General features: G+C 35.1%; 1 protein-coding gene, 1 long non-coding RNA gene and 1 pseudogene across 3 annotated transcripts; all 3 read right to left on the bottom strand.

The window, feature by feature from the left end:
• Nucleotides 1–1083: 1083 nt before the first annotated feature.
• On the bottom strand, nt 1084–3412 carry LOC104790851 (exocyst complex component EXO70H1 pseudogene; annotated as a pseudogene). Its single transcript, XR_015559006.1, has one exon. The product of XR_015559006.1 is annotated as an exocyst complex component EXO70H1 pseudogene (transcript).
• A 523-nt stretch (nt 3413–3935) lies between these two features.
• On the bottom strand, nt 3936–4840 carry LOC109133429 (uncharacterized). The gene is made up of 2 exons (XR_002038534.2): nt 4544–4840; nt 3936–4240 (listed from the first exon to the last, which is right to left on the bottom strand). It is a non-coding gene; the product is annotated as an uncharacterized LOC109133429 (long non-coding RNA).
• Nucleotides 4841–7150: 2310 nt separating this feature from the next.
• LOC104790850 (uncharacterized) lies at nt 7151–9557 on the bottom strand. Its single transcript, XM_019246324.2, has 6 exons — nt 9393–9557; nt 9089–9261; nt 8555–8834; nt 8310–8458; nt 7561–7726; nt 7151–7481 (listed from the first exon to the last, which is right to left on the bottom strand). The coding sequence occupies exons 1-5, from the start codon at nt 9455–9457 to the stop codon at nt 7569–7571; spliced, it is 825 nt and encodes a 274-aa protein (XP_019101869.2). The 5' UTR covers nt 9458–9557; the 3' UTR covers nt 7151–7481; nt 7561–7568.
• Between the last annotated feature and the right edge of the window lie 11857 nt (nt 9558–21414).

The following is a 21414-nucleotide window of genomic DNA, read 5'->3' as shown; positions in this document are numbered from 1 at the left end:
TTTTTGTTCTCTTTCTGTCACAAAAAAAAAAAAAAAAAAAAAAACATAAACAAAAAAATCACCACGTCTTCCTTCATTGTCATCACCAAAACTCAACATTATATCTCGCCATCCAAAATCTCATCCCAATAATGATCAATTATATCCTCCTTCAAATCCTGTTAGAACTCCGACAAAACACCAACGTCTCCGTCTTGAGTCTTGAGAGAACTTCATAATTAAATATGTTTGAGCTAAACAATCATCAGTTTTAATCTAACAATCAAACTCATTTTCTTTTAAAATTTTATTCATTTGTCTTCTTATTTATTTTTGTTCTCTTTCTATCACAAAAAAAAAAAACAGAAATAAAAAAAATCACAACGTCTTCCTTCATTGTCATCACTCATCACCAAAACTCAACGTCATCTCTCGCGATCCAAAGTCTCATGCCAAAAACCAGCTACACTAATGTACATGACTAAGTAATCTTCTCAAACGATCAGAGGGAGATAGATAGATCTCAAGTAACTGAATCTTACTCTTTTGCAACTTAACTATTTTTACAAAACAAAATCGATTTAATTAGTGAATACCAAAGCAAAGTTGAATTGGTTAACAAACGTAAAAAGAAAACTATACATCATAATGGAAAAAAGTTTGAAGAAAATAAAATTAGGAAACATAAGCTTATTGGACAGCTTAATAATATATGTCGAAGTTTATATATATATATCAAATTTAAGTAGCTGCTTTGATTACTGACAAATAGAAAACAACTTCAAAGACAATGTAATTAAATGCAAAGAAACATAATGAAAAATCTCAAACATAACTTAATCGTCTGGCCGTTTGGCAAATATATGCATCATTTCATACCCTGAATTTTTTGGAGAACAATGATATGAATTGGCCTGTGTTCTCTGCTTCCGAACCTAAAAAAGCCAAAAGTCATCAGCAAAAGCACGCACTACACTAGAGATCACAGAGTGAGAATCAAATTACGCAATGAAAAGGTATGTGTTAAAAGATTTTTTGGTAAAATTTCACAAGTTGTTTCACAAGTCATGATTATATGCATCCCCACAAATCTTGGATGTCATATCCAAAAATCGAATATTTGTTTGGTATAAAAGCGAATAAAGTCCACTTTACATTATTGCAAGGAAAAAAAAAGTGGATAAAAACCACAACTTTATGATTAGGCACAGCTAATCAAGTAGGGTAAAAGACAAAAAATAGTAATCAATCACTCCACTACAACAACAAACTTCATGCAAAAATAAATATTTCTAAAATGAAATAAAAGATAACAATTTACAAAAGTAATTACCACAAAATCAAAAGTTCTCCAAACGGGAGTTCATCATTTTGATGAAACACTTACTGAGTCCTTGCCTCCTTGGTCACAAAGTAAAGATCCGAGAGATAATTTCCCAAATCATCAGGGGTATATCTAACAATTAACTCACTAAACATCTCTTTGTCCTTAAACAAACCAACCCGGTTATAGAGCTCAGCGTAAACCGGAATAATCTTCCGAGACAACCCGATTTTAATCTTATCCCTGAGTTTCGAATCCGGTACAACCCACGAAATTTGTCTCCGGTACGCCAATTCAGACTTAATGTTAAAACTCACTAAATGACCACTTGCTTCCTCCGATGACATCTCCGCCGTCGGATCCTCTGGGAGTGACGTCAACACTTTCCCCCATGCAAGCTTCTCAAACTTTACAATAAACTGTTTCACCTTAGCCTCATGACTCGCCACCCACTCAACACCGAGGAGAAGCTTCAGTTTCGAAGCTCGAACCTTAACGACAACGTAGTTGAGGTTGTTAACGAGGAAGAGATAAGACAAAGCAATATGCTTAAACGGCTGAGCCTTGCCGTCTATTTTACACAGAGTAAGAAGAATCACCCAAGCCATGCGTACGGAGACCGGAGAGGAGTACACATCCTCCGGTTTAGCTTCATAACCTCTGCCGCAAGGAAACAGAGTTTTAGGCAACGGAGATGATACACTAATCTTCCAGTTCTCGAAGATCACAGCTATGGAGTCACTGTAATCAGCGAGGAAGGTGAGATAATTCATAACGTAGCGTGTGAGCGGGTGTATACCACCGCCGTTTACTGGTTTTTTGGATGATTCTTTCTCAATCGCCGTTTCAAAGTCTGACATCATTGACCTAACGGCTTCGCTGAGCTTCGTGAGGGATCCAGTGACTTGAGATTTGATGACGGAGTTTGAATCGAAGGTAAAGATCGATTCGATGTCTGAAGATAGATTGGTTAGGGTTTCGTACATATCAAGAATGCGAAACATTTTCTCAGAGGTTAGTTTCTTGAGTTTTCCTACATTTTCAGGGAAAACAAACAAGGTCAAAGCACCTTCTTGAGTGATATCAGTGAAAGAGGACTCCAAGATGGAGGAGTTAGAGAAAACGTGTTCAGCAAGAATCTTTTCGCCGTAAAACAGAGACCGAACCGCTAATTTCACTCCCCGGAGCCATGGCTTGATCTTAGTTTCAAGAACCTCCCAGTTCAGTTTTTGTATCTGACGTAGAGTCAACCTCTCCACTCCCAAACTGTGTAGCGTCTCATCTACAATAGATTTACGTACGGATTTGTAAACCCTAACGCATTCCTTGACGTGTCCTGTTGAAATCATACACTCAGCGATAGTTTTTCGATCATCCATCGCGTTAGGGTCTCCTCCGGAGAATCTATGCTCGTCGGCGAAGTAACCTTCGTCGGTACCATTGGAATCAGAAACAGTACTCGGAGTAGAAACGCTGAACCGTGATGAGTTCCATGAACGAATAGTGACGCATTCAGGATCTAGATACTCTCTATTCTCCTTTAGTACGCGGCAGAACTCTGATTCGAGAAGCTTCATCGCCGTCTTCATCACGTCTTGTCCACGGTTAAGATTTATTGACTCCGGTGTAACGGAAACTAGACGGTGCATTGAGTTATGCAAGTTCTTTACGGCCCGTACGAACTGCTCTGCTTCTTGGTGGCTACTTGAGGAGAAGAGAAACTGATCAGTGGACTCTGGCGAAGTCCATTTGGTTATTAGAGACTGGACTTCGATCTCGTACTCCTCCATTGCTGAGTCTGCGAGTGTGTGGTGGGGCTTTTGTTTCGCCGTTGGAGGAGGAGACGATGATCGGAATAAATGTTTTACCATTTCTCTTTCCTAATCAGTGAAGACACATTTGATTTAACTGAAGAAGATAAGGTGAGAGGAAGATTACAAAATATGTATAGACAAACTAAGATATCAGGATATCATATAAAATGAAATGTATATGTTACTATACAAGTGGAATGATGGGTTTCTTCATTATTAAGTAAAATGGGGCATTTCAGAAACAAATGCTCCTTGAATCCTTTTTTTAGTAGTGGAGTGTGACCAAGTACAACTAGATTTTATATTTCTTTAACGTCAACTATTGTATTACGATATTACTAAATATTACAAATATCGATATTACAAATTCGCACGTGTAAAGTGTTTACAGTTAGCTGTTTTATTCTTTCTTTTTCATTTATAAAAAAAGAAAAGGAAAATTAGAGTGATTCAAACATTGCACTTAAGTACTTAACAAATCACGGACCACACTTGTAAAGTGAAGTCGTTCACAATCACAAGGTTGTTGTCGTGTAGGTAAGTCAAGGGGACCGGTAAGTAGTAAGTGTATAGCAAGTTGACAACGGCATCATCTTTAACCAACTCTCTCTTAAAAGATACACATCCATGTTTTCACAACCAACATGTCTTTTAAAACATATGAGAGAACTAGAGTTTCAACAGTTTTGAATTTTAAAAGTTCATTTTCAGTGAATTACACCATTTTGAAGTTACCAAGTAGATTCTTTGTGAGTATATATCGTTGGTTCAGTACATTTTTGAAAAAAAATACAAAAATAATTCGTACATTTTTGCTGTAAGCTGAAACTCACTGATAGATGTACTTTTGATCTTAAATTGTGGTCATTTTAGAAACTCGTAATTTCTATGTTCTTACAATTGGAGTAGATCCACGAATTGTGAGGTACAAAGAAATATCAAATCTTGAGTTTTGATCAAGTCGAAATTGTAACTGAAAATTGATTGTAGAAAGAAAACACCTTAAAAAAATTTAAAATTTAACCATAATGGTCCCGAACAAGAGCTGGTGGATTTAGTCGGCGGATTTACACCTCCGATCTATAGAAATTGGAAATCTTCAACTAAAACTCCTGTTTCACCACTTTCAAATTTCACCAAATAAAGAACACAAATTAAGTATCTCGTTTAATCAATTTATTTGACCCATCGACGATTCATTTTATATCATCAAATAATATATATTGCATAACTGATCGTAAATACTAGTCTTTCTACACTATTATTTGAATAAAATTGTAGAAAAGTTAGTTTAATGGTGTAAAATTAAAGAAAACCCTATTATATATCAATCCTATAATGTGTATTTACTATAATGTAACATAAACAATCCTATAATTTATATTTTGTATATATTAATCCACAATTTTACGGTGTTGTATTGTACCTTCGAGATTATCATCTGATTATGTTGGACGTTTGTACGACGGCTCTCGATTGATCCGACGTCATTTCGTTACTGGTCAAAGGGACGGTGTAACCTAACGAAAGGTCAGTGTCCAATGGGGTGCTGGCAGATGACGGAACAGGGTCGAAATCGATTAGGAAACGGCCGGAAGTAACGGAAGTGAGGAGCAGAGTTAATAAGAGAAGTGAGAGTGGTTGCAAAATCCTTTTGAGAGAAGTCATTTCTATATCTGATTAAAATTCGTGAGCCATGTAATATATAGATACGGAAGGAAAAATGTTTATTAATGCGTGTACATTATGAACGATATAATATGTATGTCTGGTTAGGATTTATGTAGTTGTTGAGAAATTTTGGTGAGGGGAGTAGATCATATGTGTGTATACTCTATACAATATTGGGAGAAAATGACACCCACACCCACTTTCTCCTAAAGTATTGACACTTACACCCACTTTCTACTATCCCTATACTTTTCTTATGTCAAATTACAATTTACACCCTTTAACTAAACTAACTTTTTCTTTCTACTTTTTTTTTCCTTCTCATCTCTCTCTCTAACTTTTCTCTTTCTTTTCTAATATTTTTTTTCTTTAACATTTATTTTTTACTTTCATTACTAAATTTTAAGTTTAGTAACTTTAGTTGGTGATAAACATACTAAATTTTAAGTTTAGTAACTTTAGTTGTTGACAAACAAAAAAAAGTTAACCTTATATCCTAAATATTAAATCCTAACACCACATACACACTAAATCCATATAAGCCCAAAAACGTAAACCTTATACCCTAAATCTTAAATCCTAAACCCTAAACCATACACCTTGAACCCTAAATCCTAAACCATGAATTAAAAATATAGACACATCATCCACATACCTAAACCTAAACTTTTAACCTTAACCCCTAAATCCTACACCTTGAACCTTAGACAATACAACTTGAACTCAAAACATAGACATTGAATCTATATACCATCTAAAGTCTAAACCCTAAACTATGGTGATGTTTGAACATGCAACAAACTTGTCAATAAATTTCATCTGGATTGCTTGTCCACGTGGTCAGAGTTTGGTGGATAGGCTTAGAGATTAATAATGACCATGTTTGTTGTGTAGTATGCTTCTAGTGACACTTCTAAGTTCTAATATCTCTAATTCTAGCTTAAAAATAGTACAAAAACATTTGGCTAAAAGACATCTAAGTGGCTAAACTATAGTGATGTTTGAACATGCAACAAACTTGTCAATAAATTTCATCTGGATTGTTTGTCCACGTGGTCAGAATTTGGTGGATAGGCTTTGAGATTAATAATGACCATGTTTATTGTGTAGTATGCTTCTAGTGACACTTCTAAGTTCTAATATACCTACTTCTAGCTGAAAAATAGTACAAAAACATTTAGCTAAAAGAAATCTATGTGGCTAATTTATCTTGGACAAATTTCTGCTCATGTAAAGAATGAGCAAGATATTATAAGATAAGTATCCATAACTACTAATCCACATGATTGATATTCAATGTTCTAAATAAATCAATGTTGTTAATTTTTATTTTGTTTATTAACCACTTATGAGTATATATGTTTCTAGACCAACACAAAATATGAAGCAAGGAGCTCATGGTGTCTATGGATTTAATTGTGTGGATGTTGTATGATGATTCTTTGGTCTGTCTACATTGGTATCCACAAAAAAATATCCACATGATCACATCCATAGCCACCATTCAACTGCTATTCTTCAGCTTAATGTCTAGATATGCTTTGTAAATCCATGGAGACCTATCCACAATTTTTCTATCCACTAAACTTTGTTTTTTTTTTTTTAAAGTGAATAGTTTTGGTTTTAGGTTCAAGGGTTTATGTTCTAGGATTTAAAATTTAGAATTAAAGGGTTTTGTACTTATTTGGTCTATGTTGTGTTATGGATAATATGCTATGGATAAAGATCTAACCAAATTTATGTATGTATATTTTGTATGAATAAACACAAGTAACTATCTATTAACAATACTGCAATTGATTATCTACTTATAATTGAACAAATGTTCAACGACTGATGGATACTGTATAATCTAAAAATTCATAAAAATATAGCAATATGTATCTTAAAATGTAGAAAATATATAATCATAACATATTTTATATAAATAAATAGAAAATTTGTTTTATGATAACAAATAAATATATTTTACTTTGTTAAATTGTTAACAACAAAAAAGAAGAGAAAAAGAGAGAAAAGAATGAGAGAAAGAGGAGAGGGGCAAAATCGTCCAAAATGTGTGTGTATCCTTACAAAAAACTTGTAAAAGTATAGGAAGGAAGGAAAGTTGGTTTTGGTGTCACAACTCAACACCAAAGTGGGTTTTAGTGAACAAACAATCCAGATGAAATTTATTGACTAACGTATAATACATTATGATTTTTAACAGACTAAAATGTGTATATCTTTTCTCTTTTTCGTTAGTCATATTATCATTACAAAAATTTTAAAAATCATAATGTTACACAACCGGGAACATTAATGTTACACAACCGGGAACATTAATGTTACACAACCGGGAAAAAAAAAACAGACTAAAATGTGTATATCTTTTCTCTTTTTCGTTAGTCATATTATCATTACAAAAATTTTAAAAATCATAATGTATGTCTATCACCAAGGATAACCACCCAATGTGGAAATGAGTTTCAAAACTCTTTATTATTTTGGACACACATGGAGTATAAACAAAAGAGTACTTTTTTTATTTTGGTAAAAAGAAGAGTAGATTGTGGGGAAAGATTTCTAGAAACCTTTCTTATTTTGGACATAAAAACAAAAGAGTGGTAGCTACGGGTCTCGCATCACATGGCTCCGGCGATCCACTAATGATAAAACGTCTCGAGCAGGTTCAAGAGATCTCCGGTTTGAGCCTTCCACGAAAGACATTGTTAAGAAAATACACAAAACTAAAAAAGCGAAAGAGGTTAGATAAGTTGTTTTTGGGCGCACCATAGATCCTAGTTAATCGGAGTGTGTTTAGAGAAGGCTGTGATCTCGACTTGAACTTGAAGCATATCGCTCACAACGAATCCTTTGGATTTATCTTGAAGATCTGCAAGAGTTATGAACTCCTGGAAACCCCATCCATTTTCTGCTGCATTGGGCCATCCCTCAACTTAACATAAGAAAAAAAAAAAAGCAACACAATTAAAATTAAAATTATAATAACTATTAGTTTCATAATAACAAAGATAAATATGTTTTAAAGATCCAGTTTGCAGGACCCGAAACGAAACTATGCGAACTCAATGATTATAGGAAATAAATTACAAAAAAAATCTTAAAAATTAATATTTGCAATGATAATTATTGAATATATACCTTTCATAATGACTATTTCTTTGATATAACTTTGTAATAATATATTTTGTGAAATATTAAATAAATGTATCAGTTTTCGTTTATTTTATCTCTTAATGGGGGGGGGGGGGGGGGTTGAACATGATAATTTGAATGAATTGAAGTTTCCATATAATTCTAGTGTTATTCAAGTTTGTATTTTATAGTATCTATTAAATTCTACTGTTACTCAATTGATTGATTAATAAATTCTAGTGTAGAATAAAAATTTAGGTAGAAGTATGATTAATTAAACTCTTTAAAAACACTTGAAAATCATTTTCCATTCTCGGATATATCACATTATACTTGTTGTCACAATAGCATGAAAGAACATATTAAGAGAACCATGCACTCACCTTGCTTCACCACATTGCGGGATGTGATTTGGTTTAGAACTCGTAGCGTGGCTTTAACGTAATTGATTTCGTTGTTCTCACTCAACAGGAAGAGTGACAAGTAGTTATCCTTTCCAACACCATATCCATTTGGATACACTTTCAAAACCCTAATAATTAATCATTAAACCCATCAAATCAACAAACATTTAGCTAATATATCAATCAGAGAGTGTGTACGTGTAAAGAGAGAAAGAGAGAGTCACCAGTTTCTGTTTCCAGAAGAAAACGTATTGGATGTGTAAGAGTAATTATAGAGGGTAGAGAAATTGGTGAGGTTCCAAGTGAAAATGGGGTTGGTGACGTTTTCATCATAAGAGAAAACTTCCCTCTGGTAACTTTGATCAACGAAGATATCTATTCCAAACTGACATTTCCCACCGTCGTAAATAAATACCGACGATCCCTCGACGAAACATGTCTTGATCAGAAAATTCGCCACTCCCCACTCCGAATTTTCATTATCAAACCTTACTGGCTCACTTTCTATAGCCAAAAAAAAAAAAAAAAAAAAACTATTTTGAGAAACTTTCCTATGTAGGAGCCTTAAATCGATAAATTCCTCATTAGCCAAAGAGACTATTCATTAATTGTATGTGGTCTTGACCAATATAATTTAGAACAACATAGTAACGGCCACTAGCTAAACTTGCATCACTTGGATATATTTTGCGCAAAAGAACAATTAGTTTTCCGTACCAATGTATCGATCCTTATAAATCATGTCCCAACCAACGTACCTTGGTGTGTATAATAGATTTTATTGAAACCGTCGAAGACGAAGAACTTGATATCCGCATACACATCTTGTGGGTTTGTGACGAAGATTGAGGTATCGATTTTTGTGTAAACCGAAACCCATCCTGGCACTGCGCCGTCCCCCTTGTTTCCGTTTGGGTAGATTTTGTACGTCCTTTTAATATTTATTTAAAACCATTACAAAAGAGTAGGGATACAATTATAGACATATATATATATATATATATATAATATACCAAAATTTGAATTTGTAAATTTGTAATGGTTTTGACGTGAATGACGTACCAAGTATATCCACCGGAAGTGAAAGGAAGGGACTCGTAATATCCATCCTTGACAAGCTCCGCCATTTTGGCATAAGTGTCGAACGTGATGCTGTAAGTTGCTGGACGACGTACTCTCCAATATGCATGTAAAGGTATCTTGAGCTTCTCGTGTTTTTGCAACCCTTTAACACTTATTTTCGTTGTTAGTTAAGATTTTCCCGTGGTTAATTATAAAGTTTGGCAGATCTTACAACTTTAATTACCATTCTATTTATCTATATATAATATTTTCTTATGATACTTAAAAAAACTATGATGGTAATTTAGAGTTGTAGTTAAACAAAAAAAAAACTTTTAAAACAAAGACTTAATAGTTACACACGTCTACATTTCATATAATATCCAAATAACATTACAATTTTTACACAACAGTTTTGACGACTAATACTATCAACAATAACAATACAGTTCTTGCTTGAACAAAAAATTAATGTAGAAAAGGGAAAAAAAGAAAGAAACTATAGTTGCATACATTAATAGGCTCTATGAATGAATACACGTCATATTTGAAATACAGTCTCATATTTCTAAAGCCAATATTTCGGGTTTTAAAAATATTTTTGTTTGAGTCTGATATTAAGCAATAGTCTCAGTTCAAAAAGACATTTGTTTGTGTCTGGTATTTACTAAGCAGTAGTTTCAGTTTAAAATAGTTTTTGATTAAGTCGTTCCATGACTTTAGCGCCAGAATTTTTTTAATATAAAAGTGTTTTACCAAAAATAAAGTTTTAAAAAAAAGAGAAATTGATAATTAGACGTCTTGTTTACGACATATAATACCCAAACCCCATTACAATTTTACACAACAGTTTTAACAACTCTACAGTCTACAATAAACAGTAAAGTTCTTGTTTGCACAAAAAAAAAAAATAGAAAACAAATACAGTAAAACTAAAGTTGCATACATTAATTAGGCTATACGAACGAACACACGAATATCAGAACAATTTTATTATTTCGTCTTGGGGAATATCACAAATTCCTATTCTTTGAGTCTCATATTTATTAGTAGTTTCAGTTTTAAAAAAGACTTTTGATTGAGAGTCTATATTAGTTAAGTAGCAGATTTAGTTTATAAGAGACTTTTGTTTGTGTCTGACATTTACTAAGCTATAGTTTCAGTTTTAGAAAAGACTTATACTATAGATTTATTAATCAATAGTTTAACTTTAATAAAAAACAGACTTTTGTTTGTGTCTTATTTTCACTAACCAATAGTTTCAGTTTAAAAGGACATTTGTTTGTGTATGATATTAATTAAGCACTAGTTTCTGTTTTAAAAAGACTTTTGCTTGAGTCCACTCTATGATTTTGCCGGTTTTGATTTTATAAATATAAAGCCTTTTACTAAAAATAAAGCTTTTAAAACAAATTGTTTTGATAGTCACACATCTAGTTTTCATATAATACTCAATTCCCATTACAATTTTAGAGAACAAATTTTATAACTCTATATAATAAACAGTAAAATTTTGGCTTGTAGAAAAAATAAAAATGGAAACAAGAGACTACAATTGCATACATTAGGCTCTATGTAGAAAACAAGTCTCGTATGAAAAATCACAACAGTTTTACTCCATCTTAGGAAATATCACAAAGTCGCCTTCTTTGAGTGTAATATTTATTAAGTAATAGTTTTAGTTTACAAAAAAAAATTGATTGAGTATGATATTTATTAAGCAATATTTTTCGGTTTTAAAAAGAACTTTGTTTGTGTCTTATATTTATTAAGCAATAATTTCAGTTTATAAAAAACTTTTGTTTGTGTCCGATATTTATTAAGCAATAGTTTTAGTTCAACTAGAAAATTTGTTTGAGTCGTTTCTATGACTTTGAGGCATTTTTGAATTTTTAAATAAAAAGTCTTTTACCAAAAATACAGCTTTTATACCAAATAATTTGATAGACACACGTCTAGTTTTCATATATATAATACTCAAATCTCATTACAATTTCTCTACAATAAACAGTTGAAACTTCTCAAATTCAAAATATGTTGGATGTTGAACAATACTGAAAGTAGTCATGGGCATAATATCCTGTATCAAAGAACCGTACCGGAACCGAACCGATAAAAGCGGTATCGGATAGGGTTCGGGTTAAGCAGAATTACCGAATGGGCTAAGAGGTTTTGGTAAAATAGACTTCGGGCCGGGTTTGGTTTATAACTTAAGTATATTGGGCCACCGTTTTAGATCCGTTTAACATAAAGGCCTAATAAGACCTCGACCCACTAAGCATCATACGACAGCTAACCCTAAAGCCTAAGTCACCACCTTACCCTATTGCGCAGGCAGCACCGCGCAGCTATCTCTTCTGTTCCTAGTACAGAACCGTTCATGGAAGATTGCTTTTCGTTTCGTCTTCTACACGAGATGAAGCATGCTTTGTCTATCTGCAATCATTCAAGTAAACTTTTCGATTCGTTTTCTCATTGTACCTTTCCTCCATTCCGAGAATAGAACCGTTATATAAACCCCTAATCCCTCATGGAAAGAACCATAAATTTCAACCCTCCATCATCTCCTCCATCATCTCCTCCTTCACTACTCTCTGCAATTAAATCACAGGTTCGTCCTTAGTCTTCCTAAATCATGTAATTCTATTATGTCTTAGGATGTTCTTAATAGCTTTTAGTTGACAATTGATAGTTGGTTTTGGTTACAGTAACTTATAGTGACGAATTGATAGTGTAATACGATTGTAGTTGTGTCTTATTTGTTTACGGTAACTTATTTTCTTGCTTGATCGTAGTTGTGTCTATCTTAATTTTAGAACTGTCTCTGTGAACAATATTATGATCTTATTTGTGTTATGTTAAGGTCATTTTAAGTCTTCTTCTATTTAATATGATCTTAGTTGTGTTATGATTTTTGATGATCTTATATATGTTCTTCTTAGTTACTGATTTGTTTCTTTTATGTGTGTGTTCAGATGGGTTCTTCATGCTTTCCAGTTGAAGACGATTTCGGTGAAGAGATGAATCATGAAGAAGAGCAAGACATTGATAGTACTGGACAACAAGCTGCTGCAAATGCCGAAGTTCTTGGAACTCCTGATTGTGCTGGAAAGAGGAAGGACATTCCAGAATCAAGTGCAGCTAATGAAAAGCCAGCTAAAGAGCTCAAAGTCATCCTTCCAAGATCTCCTGTTTGGGACCACATCACAAGGAATAAAGAAGATAGAAACAAGTGTATCTGCCACTACTGCAAGAAGGAATACTGCTGCAAGTCTAAGTCAGGAACTTCTAATTTGACAAAGCATATGACAACCTGCAAACAGTACCAAGCCTATAAGGAAAACAAGTCTCAGCAAGTGATCAAAGGCAATGGAACAGTGCAAGCTGGAAAGATAAGTGAGCCAATGTTCAGAGAGGCAACAAATGAGATGCTTGTGTTAGGGGAGTTCCACTGTCTTTTGTGAACAGTGTTGCCTGGAGACACTTCTCCTCTCGTGCCAACCTCTACTAGACTCATTCAAGGAGAACAGCAAGCAGAGACATAGTGCAGATGTATGTGAAGAAGAAAGCTTTGCTAAAGAACTGGATTAATTCAAACAAGCAAAGTGTGTCCCTAACTACGGACATATGAGTTGCTCCAAATACAGGTTTGTTTGCTCTTTCTTTCTTATTTCATAGATTGATTCTTTAATTACATTCTCATATCTCATTATTATTTGATATATGTAAAACAGGTGCAAGCTACATGGTGATCACAGCTCACTTCATTGATGCATTTTGGCTGCTGAAGAAACTGATAATAGGCTTCAAGTATGTCTCAGATCACAAATCATCAACAATTGCAACTACTTTTCTAGATTGTCTGGCTGAATGGGGGATTCAGAAGGTGTTTTGTGTCACTGTCGACAATGCAACAGCCAACACTTTGGCTCTGAAGAGGTTTCAAAGAGAGTTCAGCTTGGTTAGCAATGACGCATTTGTCTTGGATGGAGACTACATGCATGTCAGATGCAGTGCTCACATCATCAACTTGATTGTGAGAGATGGATTCCAGGAGCTAGGAAAGAATTTGGGGGCTATACGCAATGGTGTATCATATGTTAGGTCATCTCATGTTAGGCATAAGTCATTTGAGCTGAGGGTTGATTCAGGGAAGCTGAAAAGAGGAAGTCTCACATTGGATGTGAAGACCAGATGGAATTCAACATATACGATGTTGACAAATGCCCTAAAGTATAGAGTTGCTTTTGACAAGATGCTTTTAGAAGATAGGTTGTACCACGACTACTTTCTGGAATTAGACAATGGGAACAGACGTGTTGGACCTCCTGAATCAACTGACTGGAATGCAATTGAAAGGTAATATACTGGACCTATCTTTATACTAACCTGTTTATTGCACTAAACCAATGTTTACACTTATTTACACTCTCATGTTTTTGTCGTAGGTTGGTGAAGTTTCTGGTGATTTTCTACAACTCCACTTTGGTTGTCTCTGCTTCCACCAACTTGAATGCGCATAAGTGTTATGGTGAGATTGTTACAATAGAGAGGAACCTCTCATTTCTGAGTAATAGCAGAGATGATGAATTGAAGAACATGGCTGATGAAATGTTGAAGAAGTTTGTGAAGTATTGGGATGGAATGAAGAATATCAACAAGATGCTGATCATTGCAACTGTGTTCGATCCAACAAAGAAAATGAAGTTTGCCAAGATGTGTTTTGAGAAGCTGTATGGTGAAAATACTGTCGACTCCAAGGCTATGTGTGATTCAGTTTTCTATGTCCTCGACTTGATGTATAAGGAGTATGCTGCTTTTTACAGCCATACAAATGGTGCATCTTCTCAGACTACCAAGGTGAAACAACATCAATCAATTGTGATTCCTGAGAAGATGGATTTGGTTGATGATTCGGGTTATGAGAGAATGGATATGGCTTATAAAGAGATGGTTGATGACAACGCAGATGAAGAAGTAAGACATGAGTTAGAGATTTATCTCACAGATCCTGTTGAGAATCCAAAGTTTATTAGGGGTGCAGAATTTGATGTGCTGTCTTGGTGGAGAGTGAATTCTTTCAAGTATCCTGCCTTGGCTGAGATGGCTAAAGATGTACTTGCTATGCAAGTTTCATCTGTTGCATCAGAGAGTGCTTTTAGCACTAGTGGTCGGATTTTAGACCCTCATAGGTCCTGTCTGACTCATTACATGGTTGAAGTCCTCATGTGTACTGAGCAATGGATGAGGCAAGATATCAAGAGTGGTGCTGACCCGACAGCGATCACAAGTGCTCAACTGCTCTCAGAGTTTGAAATGTTTGATCAGCTTGAGAAAGGTAATCTTTAACAAATTTTGATATTCGTAAATGATAATACTTTGTTCTATAATTCTGTTTCTAACTTAATTTTAAAACTGTTTTGCAGAGTTTGGTATTGGAGATGAAAATAATCTTGAGGCTTAGCTTATGTGGTGTTTTTTTAAGGCATGGATTGCGGCAATAGTAAAGGTATATTGAAACTTTGCTGAATCATTCAAGTTAAACAATAGATGTCCTATGGTTTTTTATCAAAAGATAGAGACTCATTCAATTTTCATTTGTTTCACAGGGACATGTAGCAGCACTGCAGCAGGGACCTTTTTGTTAGTGTGGATGCTTCTTCATTGTTCCCAATTTTCATCGGCTATTTGAACTTGTTCTATCTTTTGTTTTAAGTTAGTTGTGAGTTTATTGAACTTAATGTTATGGTATTTGGTTGTGTTATGGTGAAACTTAATGTTACGGTTTTAATTTATGGTTTAATCTTTATGGTTTTAATTTATGGTTTAATCGGTTATTTTGGTTATTTACATTAGTATTTATAATTTGATTCGGGTACCTCGGATTTTCTTTGGTTATTTGAGTAATTTGGTTACTGAAAATAACCGAACCGATTATAACCCGGAAAAATTTCGAGTTATTTTGGATTTTGTATTGGAGTAGAAAACCGCTCCAAACCCGGCCAGTTACTAACCGTACCTAACCAAATTTTTTGTAAATTACCAAATGGGATCTATAGGTCTTATACCGATTTACCCAAAACCCGGTTGGGTAGAACCGAAACCCGATTGCCCGGGACTAACTGAAAGAGTGTTGGTTGATACCATTTTTTGTGTGCTTGTTTCGTTTATTTTAAAATCGACCGATTTAGTTGATTTGGTTTAAAAAATCCTAGTTTCTCTTTTAAAAATTTGACCTAGCCTCTCTCTTCTTTTCTAATGTATTTTGTCCCTTCGAGAGATAAAGAGAACAAGAGAGTTGAAAAAAGACTTTTATTTGTGTCTGATATTTATTAGGCAATAGTTTAAGTTTTAAAAAACTTATGTTTGTGTCGTTTGTATTACTTTGGCCTGTTTATATGTTTATTAAATATAAAGTCGTTTGGCAAAGATAAAGCATTTAGAACACAAAGTTTGATAGTTAGATGTCTACTTTTCATAAATACCCAAATTTGATTAAAATTTTACACAACTGTTTTAATAACTCTACAATAAACAGTAAAGATATTTAATTTCTTAAACAAGAAAAAGTAAAGAAGGCAAACAAAAACTTGAGTTGCATACATTAGGCTTTATGAATGAATACACGTTATGTGTAAATATCACAATTGTTCTAATCTACCTTGGGAAATACCACAAAGTCTCTTTGTTTGAGACTGATAAGTAATAGTTTCAGTTTTAAAAAGACTTTTGTTTGTGCGTGATATTTATTTGGGTGATATTAATTTGTTGTCTTCAATAACAGATTAATTAAATATATATCCTTGATAATTTAAAAATTAAGTATTTAGGAAAGAGAAGAAAACAAAAACTAAAAATCTCCTTCTTTCAATTGATTACAGAAATACCATTGATATTTTTTTTTTACTTCAGAATGTCGATGACATTCTTTATTTCAACAATAGAAACACTGTTCATTCCAGATCAACAACACTGTTCACCAAATGATATAATAAATTATTTTCTTATAATAGTGTATAATATTTGTTTAGCATGCTAAATAACATTGTATCTGAAAACTTTACATCTTATATGTTTTTTTACTTCAGTATATCGATGACATTCTTTATTTCAACAATAGAAACACTGTTCATTCGAGATCAACAATACTGTTCACCAAATGATATAGTAGATTATTTTCTTATTTTAGTGTATAATCATTTGTTTAGCATGCTAAATAATATTGTATCGGAAAACTTTACATCTTATATGTTAAATGCATGTTAATAATCTAAAAATGTGAATTATTGTTTTTATTATTCATGTATATAGCAGTTCAATGAAACGGATTAGTCTTTTTGTTACATGATTAACGTGATAACAATTATTATAACATGTTAAATAGAATGATAACGTGCTAACATATTATATACCCAAATAATATTGTATAAATATGGTAAGATATTCATTAAATGGATATTAGTTATATTATCATGTAACTTATACAATATATGCTAATACATATCGTATTAAATTATTTATTATACAATTTGCATATGCAACCTACATATTAATCTGTTTATTTAAACTAATGATTTAATGATTACTTACTGGTAACTTCTATATTTATATATTTAGTTAGAATGATAATTTAGTTATCACTGATAAGATATAAGTTGTTAGCACTTTAAATAGATTGCGAAGTAAATTGGTACCCATACCCATAAAACTGAATCATCACCAGAAGAACGTGACAATGGTTTTTTCCATCAAGGATTCCCATTACCCCATTTCAATCAATAAACCGCTTCACGAGATCATGACTTATTTGATGATGGTGAATTGCTGATAAATAGATAAGAAAAACACATAAAATAAAGAAAAACTAATAAAATGTGTATGGGGTATAGTTGTTTTATATTTATGTATATTTATGTCAAATAGTGTGAATCAAGAAAGGAAAGATAACTTTGAAAGAATAAAAGACTTGTATTGAACTTTCGTTAATGTTTACAATGGGTAACGGTTCATTCTTATACTACAAGGAAGAATATTCTAGATCTCTAATGCAATGCAGGATCTTATTACAAGTGTCAATCATCTAGCCACTCTCTTCTAATAGGATGGGACCGAAAGGGTTTGATAGTACAATAGTCAGAGGACTTGCCATTTCTGTCTTTGGTTCCTTTTGTGTAACCTGCAATTTCGTCTCATATGGTTGCAGAGGGGACATAGTAGGTTGCATAGATTTCAGAGGGGAGCATGTCTCATTTGTCTTGTTATGGATATGAGTTGGGGCTTGGGTCTTGACTTGTTGGACCTGGGGCCTTACACTTTCATTCCCCCGCAAACTGAGTGTGGGTGGAAGTCGAACATTCAGTTTGAACCGTAGCTGTTGGAAGGGCAGGCGTGGTAAAGACTTAGTGAAGATATCAGCAAGTTGGAGACTGGCGGGAACATGCTGAACTTCAAGAAGTCCAAGTACAACCCGTTCTTGAACGTAATGGTAATCAACATCAAAGTTCTTGGAGCGATTGTGAAGAACCGGATTGGCGGAAAGGTGGACTGCAGACAGATTATCACAGCGGAGAATTGCAGCGTGGGGTTGAGAGATGGCTAAGTCACGTAAAACAGAGGCAGTCCATGTGAGTTCAGAGGCAGTGGAGGCAAGAGCACGATATTCTGCTTCCGTTGAAGAGCGAGATACAGTAGGTTGCCGCTTAGCGGACCAAGAAACAACATTGGAGCATAACAGAACACAGAAGCCAGATGTGGAACGACAGGTATCTTTACAGCCAGCATAATCATTGTCACTGTAAGAAACAAGAGACAAGTCGGTGTTGCAGGAAACGAGCGACAAATTTTTGTTGCGGTATAGGTGCAAACCCATGGTTGACGTGCCACGAAGATATCGGAGGATGCGTTTGAGAAGACCAAAATCAGATTCAGTTGGAGAATGCATCCGCTGACAAATAAAGTTAACTGCAAATTGAATGTCAGGATTGAGTGATGGTTAAATACTGAAGTTTGCCTGCAAGACTCCGAAAGTAGGAAGGATCAGAGAAGAGTTTGGTATCTCGATAGATATAATCAAGACGTTGTGGTAGAGGAGTGTGAACGGGATTGCACATTGTCATATTGGCATGATGGAGAATTTCTTCAGTAAATTTCGTCTGATGCAGAAACAGACCTTGAGGATGGGAGTGTGCTTGAATGCCCAAGAAGTAGTGAAGATTACCTAAATCCTTCATAGCAAACCGAGAACTGAGATCAGAAATCAGAGACTTGAATAATGTAGGATTTGAGCCAGCGAGGAGGATATCATCCACTTATAGCAACAAGACCATGGAGTCACCATTGCAGTGATAAGTGAACAAGGAGGGATCAGCCTTACTATACACAAAACCAAACTCAAGAAGATAATTGCTGAATTTGTCAAACCAGGCACGAGGAGCCTGTTTTAAACCATTGAGAGCCTTCTTCAAAGAGCAAACATGATCGGGTTTATTTAGATCTCCAAATCTTGGTGGCTGAACCATGTAGGTGCAAACCCATGTGTGTGATACTCCACTCCTTATCCGTGGCAACAGTGAGGACAATCCGAATAGTAGAGGTTCAGACAACTGGACTGTAGGTCTCAGTAAAGTTGACACCAACTTCTTGATTAAACCCTTTGGCAACTAGTTGGGTCTTCAACTTGTTCATTGTACCATCAGCATTCAACTTGACTGTAAAAACCCATCTACAGCCCAAGATATTCATATATGTGGTAGCAGGGATCAACTTCCATGTTTTATTCTCATAGATGGAATTGAGTTCTTCTAGCATAGCCTGACACCAGCCAGGATGATTCAACGCTTCCTCAATACTTTGCGGAAGAGAAGGTATTGTTTTGCTAGCAACAAGAGCATACCGTGGATTTGGTTTGTGAATGCCATCCTTAGACCTTGTCTGCATCGTATGTAGTGAGGATGGATTAGTAGTGGGATCTGCAGTGTGAACCGGTTCATGAGAGGCAGTTTCTTCACTGGTAACCGTAGAATGATCCATCGATGGTGAGGAGGGTGAACTGTGCGAGAGATTAGGACTTGGAGTCGCACAACTTGTGTCTGGTTGAGGATATTCCACCACATGATCAAGCCATTGTGAGTCCTAATAAGGATTTGTGACATGGAGAGGCAGAGTAGGAAGAACACGAAATGGTGTTAAATCATCAGCAGCCTGCCAAGCACCAAGAATCCCAGTTTTATGTCTTCGCACCAAATCTATGTATCGCTCTGTAAAGGGAAAGCAAGCTTCATCAAAAATAACATGACAACTGATATAAACTCTGTCAGTGGGAGGATAAAGACACTGATAGCCTTTGTATTGGGAGTGATAACCAAGAAAAACACACTGAATGGATCGTGGCTCGAACTTATGCAGAGTATAAGACCGAAGGCATGGATAACATGCAGATCCAAACACACGAAGGAAAGAGTAGTCGGGTTTACTCTTCAGCAAAAGCTCATGTGGACTTTTCTGATTAAGAGATGGAGAAGGAAGTAAATTGCTAATGAAGTTAGCAGAGTAAAATGCTTCAACCCAGAATTTGAGGGGAGTCTTGCTCTGAAACAACATGGACAGTCCCAGTTCTGTTAGATGTCGATGTTTACGTTCGGCAATTCCATTTTGCTCCGGTGTCGAGGGACAAGAAATTAGATGTTTTACTCCATGACTCTGTAGATGATTTTTGAAACGACTACTCATAAACTCCCCACCACCATCACTTTGAAATACTTTAATCTTCTTACCAAACTGATTCTCAACTTGTTTTTGAAACCCCACAAACACATCACAAAAATCAGATTTTGACTTGAGAGGGAAGAACCAAGTATAACGAGAGAAATTATCGACAATAACAGCATAATATTTGAAACCTTGAAGTGATACAACTGGTGATGGACCCCATAGATCACAGTATAATCGATCAAGAGGTTCTTGAACAATAGAAGTAGAAGAATAAAACGGAAGCTTAGTGCTCTTTCCCATTTGGCAAGGTTCACAAACGGAATTAGTGCTGCTCTTATTCACTAAAATTGCCTTTCTTGTTTGTAGGAGTTGAAGAATCTGGAGGTTCGCATGACCGAGACGTTGATGCCACACCATATCACTTGCTGCAACTTGTCGATTTGAATAGAAAGCTGCAAACTCCAGAGTTTTCAACACATAAAGCCCTTCATGGCGTGGTCCTTTTGTCACAACCTTCTGAGTGTGTAAATCAATAATATACACATGATTAGAATCAAAGAAGACTCCACAAGGATAATCATCACACAGTTTTGAAACAGACAACAAGGATTTTTCTATTGTCGGGCACACAAGGACATCATTAAGAGGAATACTACTTGTGGAGGTTGTGATAGTAGTGGAACCAACATGAGTAATGGGCTGTAAGCTGCCATCTGCAACCATCACATTCTCAGGACCATTATATGGTGTTGCAGTTTGGAGAGAATTTGTGGTTGGAGTGATGTGAGCAGTAGCGCCGGAGTAGGTAAGCCATTCTCGACCACTACTGTCTGAAACGTGTAGTGCAGCAAGAGCTTGTGGAACATCATCACTTTGGTAGGAATTGTCAAACCGGTTCCAACACTTATGAGCAATATGACCAACACGACCACAAATTTGACACACATGACGAGTAGTAGAGGAGGTACCAGACTGATTTTGAGTCCAACCAGAAGAGTTTACGTGCTGAGAGAAACCTCTAGCACGAGTGGAGTATCCTCCGCGTCCTCGGTAACTGCCACGACCTCGCTGACCAGAACCATGGTAGCCACCTCTCTGAGTTTGGAAAGCAAGATGAGGTGAAACATCAGCAGAGGTCTCGTACGACTAGAACTTGGAATTAAAACCAGAGATCTCCAGGACGACGTCGTTGAACATTGGGGATGGTGTGCGAGACATCGAGCTTTGGAGAATCGTTAAGATGGGGTCGTACTCACGGCTCAGTCCATTAAGGAACGTGAAGATCTTCATATTCTCATCGACCAGCTTGCCA

Source organism: Camelina sativa, chromosome 6 (genome assembly GCF_030686135.1).
Source record: "Camelina sativa cultivar CO46 ecotype springtype chromosome 6, ASM3068613v1".
Lineage (NCBI taxonomy): Eukaryota > Viridiplantae > Streptophyta > Magnoliopsida > Brassicales > Brassicaceae > Camelina > Camelina sativa.
The sequence above is the reverse complement of the archived record's forward strand: the minus strand, read 5'-3'. Positions and strand labels throughout refer to the sequence as shown.

Coding starts and splice junctions, on each gene's coding strand:
- LOC104790850 (XM_019246324.2), bottom strand. CDS start 9,457: ATGGCGGAGCTTGTCAAGGATGGATATTACGAGTCCCTTCCTTTCACT. Junction 9,262..9,392: donor ACTTCCGGTGGATATACTTG/GTACGTCATTCA, acceptor AAATATTAAAAG/GACGTACAAAATCTACCCAA. Junction 8,459..8,554: donor TCTTCTGGAAACAGAAACTG/GTGACTCTCTCT, acceptor ATTAATTATTAG/GGTTTTGAAAGTGTATCCAA.